Source organism: Ochotona princeps, chromosome 25 (genome assembly GCF_030435755.1).
Source record: "Ochotona princeps isolate mOchPri1 chromosome 25, mOchPri1.hap1, whole genome shotgun sequence".
Classification (NCBI taxonomy): domain Eukaryota; kingdom Metazoa; phylum Chordata; class Mammalia; order Lagomorpha; family Ochotonidae; genus Ochotona; species Ochotona princeps.
In genome coordinates, this window is record NC_080856.1 from 31182209 (window position 1) to 31187061 (window position 4853).

General features: G+C 42.9%; 1 protein-coding gene across 1 annotated transcript; it reads right to left on the reverse strand.

Annotated features, from left to right (window-relative positions):
* Window positions 1-3917: 3917 nt before the first annotated feature.
* On the reverse strand, window positions 3918-4853 carry LOC131483355 (olfactory receptor 7A10-like). The gene has a single exon (XM_058681289.1). The coding sequence runs from the start codon at window positions 4851-4853 to the stop codon at window positions 3918-3920; it is 936 nt and encodes a 311-aa protein (XP_058537272.1).

The window sequence follows — 4853 nt, forward strand, 5'->3', positions numbered from 1 at the left end:
TGTCATGACAAAATCCTGGAAAGACTTCATTTCAAAGTTGTATACAGATTCAATATTTAATAAAACCCTTAAAACTGCAAAAAAAAAAAAAAAAAAAAAAAAAAAACAACTAGGATGGGCAGGGTGGTGACCCTTTTGCAGAGGCTGTTCCAGGGCCTAGGGTTGTGATCTCCCCTCCTTTAGTGGGTTTCATGTGCTGAACAGCCAAGCTCCCTCGTACTGGAAAATCAATACAACCTCACTCCACCACATGTCCCTCCACACAGAAAAATTCCTCCTCTACTCCACCAGAACTCCAGATGCTGCTTAGTTGTCTCCATCCACTCTAGGCAGTTTAGGCTGCTCATTGCCTATCAGAATTAATCTTTTCTTGCCATCATTTCTTCAGCAGTAATGACCATTGTCCTAGGAGATCCAAACAATTCTCTGCCCTTTGGTAATCATGAAGAAATGAATTCATTAGTTCAATATACAAGAACCCCAGACATTCCTGAGGGTACTAGCTAGGTTAGTTCAGCTGCTGCTTGACGGCAGGGAATGCTCTCTGTGTCCATACTCTGGGTTCATCAGTTCATCCAGACTTACCTGTATGGGAACTGTGGGAGGAGATGACCGTGTGGAAGCCCAAATTACTCCCTGGATGGTGGATGCTGGAGACTGAAGCTCCATCCCAGGCATGGAAGAGGGAAGGAAAAGCACTCATTTCTGAGGGAGACTCAGGATCCCAAATGCAACCAGCAGGCTGCTTCTAGCCCAAAGTTGCACAGTCTGAGGGACCACAGCTCCTTACAGCTCCCTGCACCTGCTCATTAAGCAGTTCACTGAACTCCAAACACTTGCTGGCCCCTGGCACTCTGGCCGTGGCAGTAAGCAGGCATTTCCCAAAGAAATCATGATGAACTCAGATGAATCCTCCTCCTGTTTCTCCCGGTCTGCATAAAGCGCAAATGGCTGCCATTTAGCACCTCATCTTGCAATGTTTTTTTAGCAAGACAAGCCAGTTCCCAAAGACAATTATTATGTGTTTCTCCTAGAATGTTGTAATTAATGCCGAATACAACATAATGTAGAAATGGAAATCCTGAGATTTGATTGTTGCTTCTACTCCTGGGAAACTGTGATTTCTCGAGTTTTTTGCTTGTTGAATATGATGGTTAGTTGGGCAGTAAGCTGTGACTATAGAGGAGAGAATACATTTTCTAAATATTAAGGGAAAAAGGAAAGGTGGGATGAGGGGAATTGAGCTAGGGAAAGAAGAGAGGGAAAGTATGATGGTGTCCGTGCAATTGTATCTATAAAATTTAATTAAATTTAGAAAGAGTTAAAAATCAAAACTATTAGATATACATTAGTTAGCAGAGGAATTTATTTATTGGCTTAAAATAAACAGGAAAATTCACACATCCCCTGAAAGTGGTAATCATTATCTTCTTTATATGGACTAAATTGAGCTGAGACACAAGAAAATGAAACAAATTGCGTGATTGATGAACAAATTTCTCAAGTGGAAAGGCATATTTATGCAGCTAGTACAAATAGAATAAAGCCTAGTAATTATTCTCTGCGCTCAGAAAAGGTTAAGTTCTTATAAATGTATTCATACAGATTACATTTCACACACATATGCACACACTAACAAGGGCACTTCACAAAGTTCATGTAAAAGTGAAATTTGATGACTGGTTTCTTTTGGCCTGCATTGCAATATTGCCCTCCCTTACGGCAACACCTGTTCAAGTCCCAGCTGCTTTGCATCTATCCAACTCCCATCCAGTGCACATGGGGGGCAGGCAGAATTCTATCCAAGACCTTGAGTCCTCTGCATCCTGTGTGAGAGACACAGATGTAATTCACGTTCCTGGGTTCACCCTCAGTCACTGAGACCTTTTGGGGAGTGAACCTGCATAAATAGAATGTCATCTCTGTCTGCCTGCATCTCCCTCTCTCTTGAGCACTCTGCCACCCTATCGACAACTAAATCAGTTCATTTAGCTCAGTAGTGGACTTGGCACTTGCATTGACACTGGCAGGAATACACCATGGCAAATATCACAGTTCCAATACAGGCTGGAGGAAGAGACCACATCTTAGGAGATGAATTCAGAAAGACAGTCACCACAGCCACACAGAACTCACCTTGAATGAATGTCAGACACATGACCAAAGATGCATCACTGACTTCAGAACCAACACAGCCTGGTCTTCAGCATGATTCTTGATTGCACCATTCCACTCTCTCACAAGTTAACATCTCAAACACTTGTTGTGGGATGGCTCTTTTTGAACATAAGGATACCATTCACAATAACCCAAGTGAACAGCACAGGGTCATAATTGTCTGGTGATCTTTATTGTGGCATTGATTCCCATGATGAAATATATTATTTATAAACGATGTGTTCCTCATGTTCAATTCCATTCTGCAGTTGCAAAGTCATGACATGGAGACTGCCTTTTGGGGAGTCAGAATCGTTGGGGAAACACATGAATAGGAGCAAGAACATGCACAATCCTGACAGAAATGGCTAGAGAAGAGCTCAGTCTCTGCATGAACTGATGTTGTTGGAGAGATCCCTGAACCTGAAGGGCAGTGGAATGGATAGTGTCCATGTGGTTCCCTCAGCTGTTCCATTTCTCCTCTGGAATTGTTGTGCCAACGCAAAAATGGATGGATATTCCCTCCATTACAGGTAAGGAGTCAAGGTCAGAGATATCTCAGGAATGTTCAAAGGAAATGTGGGAAGAAAATTCAAGAAAAAAGCATGTTCACCAACCATTGACTCAATCACAGACCCCTACACATGGGCATTAAGGCCCTTTCAGCACAAAGTACTTGGACATAGGCGAGCAGAATGCTATCTCATACAAGCTACCTGGGATAGAAAATTGTTCTTCCTTGATTGATGATGTTTCTAATTCTTACACAATTAAAAATAATCTCTTTACATGGGACCCTCTTTGGAGATGAGAGTGTAATTAGAATATTTGCAGTAACAGAGTCTCATTGTTGTCAGTGACCTGTGTCAGCCACTGTGGATCCATTCTGGTTCCAAGAGCAGGAGCCTTGACAAGAAGGACCACTTGGTTCTATGCAAAAGTCTATGCTTCCTGGGGGATGGAGCACATGCAGGAATGATGGGCAAATATGAGAGTTCAGTCCTACACTAAAATTGCACAAATGGCTTCCCATGTAACAGAAGCTGTCCAAAGAACAAATACACAGCATTCAAACCTTTTACCACTATTGCTCTTAAATATGCGTTATCTGTAAAATAAGCTAAAGCTCAGAAGGAGGATATTAAATAGTACCATTGTATGTTGTTGTGCTAATTAAGATTCCTTACTACAGTTAATGTGGACTGCATGTGCAATGTAATACCACCAGACCACCCAAAGTAAGCTGTCTTTCACAATAAATTTGGTGCAACATGAAATCATTATGCAGACTGAAACAGGTCAGCCTCAAAACAAAACATACATGTGTTAATTTAGGGTGCTAAATATGTATAGTAATGCAGTGTAAAAGTAGGATACATACTGTAAAAATACACATGGAATTAAAAGTCGTTTAGCACATACACTAGCTGCTCATTCACATCCCTTTCTTCATGAAATTCTGAGTCCCCTTGTATTTCTAGAATAATATTGACCACAAGCATGTGAAGACAAAAAAGTGAAAAACAATCTGTGTTGAGCTATCAGAGATAAGACACAACAGTGCCATGCAACTGACGAGTCATTTGCTGGGTCCACTGAAGGACTAAAATTAAGAAAGATATAAAAATAAAACAGCCAAGACAGGGAACAGGCTAGGCAAGCTCTGCTTCCTCCTCTGAGAAATGCATCATACTGTTTGACCTGAGGCTTGAGACATGAGGTCACTGACACCCATCAGCCCCATTACTGTGGGTTCCACTTCAGTTATGGAACAAGAGTCTTTTCAGTGCCCTCCTCATGTCTGTGTTCCTCAGGCTGTAGATGAAGGGGTTCAGCATGGGGGTGAGCACCGTGTACATCACTGAGGCTGGGGAAGTGGAGTGTGAGTTATGGTAAATAGAAGAACTGAGGTACACACTTAGACCTGTGCCATAAAACAAAGAGACGACAGAGAGGTGAGAGGCACAGGTGGAAAATGCTTTATACTTGCCCTGAGCTGAGGAGATGGAATGGATCAAGGAGATGATGTTGTAGTAGGAATACAGGATCCCAGCCAGGGGAACAATGGCTAGCAGCATAGGTACGATATATGTAGCCACATCCTTAAGAAAAGTGTTGGAGCAGGAAAGGCTGGCCACCTCATTCAGTTCACAGAAAAAGTGATGAATTTCTACATGCAGACAAAAGGATAGATGCAGCACCATTAAACTTTGCAACAGGGCATGCAAGAGACTGATGGCCGAACACAAGAGAAGTAAGTGAACACAAAACTGGGGCTTCATGACGACCTGGTAGTGCAGGGGGTGACAGATGGCCACAAAGCGATCATAGGCCATCACAGCCAATAGAAAATTGTCCAGTTCTGCAAAAAGCAGGAAGAAGCACATCTGTGTGATGCAGCCTACATAGCTGATGACTTGGCTGTGTGCCTGGATGTTCACTAGCATCTTTGGGATGGTGGTGGAGGTGAAGCAGACATCCACCAAGGACAGGTTGGCGAGGAAGAAGTACATGGGTGTGTGGAGGTGTGGGTCAGTGAGGATAGCCAGCGTGATGAGCAGGTTCCCACTGACAGTGACCAGGTACATGGAGAGGAAAAGCCCAAAGATGAGAGGCTGCAGTACTGGGTCCTCTGAGAATCCCAGGAGAAGGAATTCTGAAAGCTGAGATTGGTTTCTTAGTTTTGTGTGGTGCAT

Coding starts and splice junctions, on each gene's coding strand:
- LOC131483355 (XM_058681289.1), bottom strand. CDS start 4,853: ATGCACCACACAAAACTAAGAAACCAATCTCAGCTTTCAGAATTCCTT.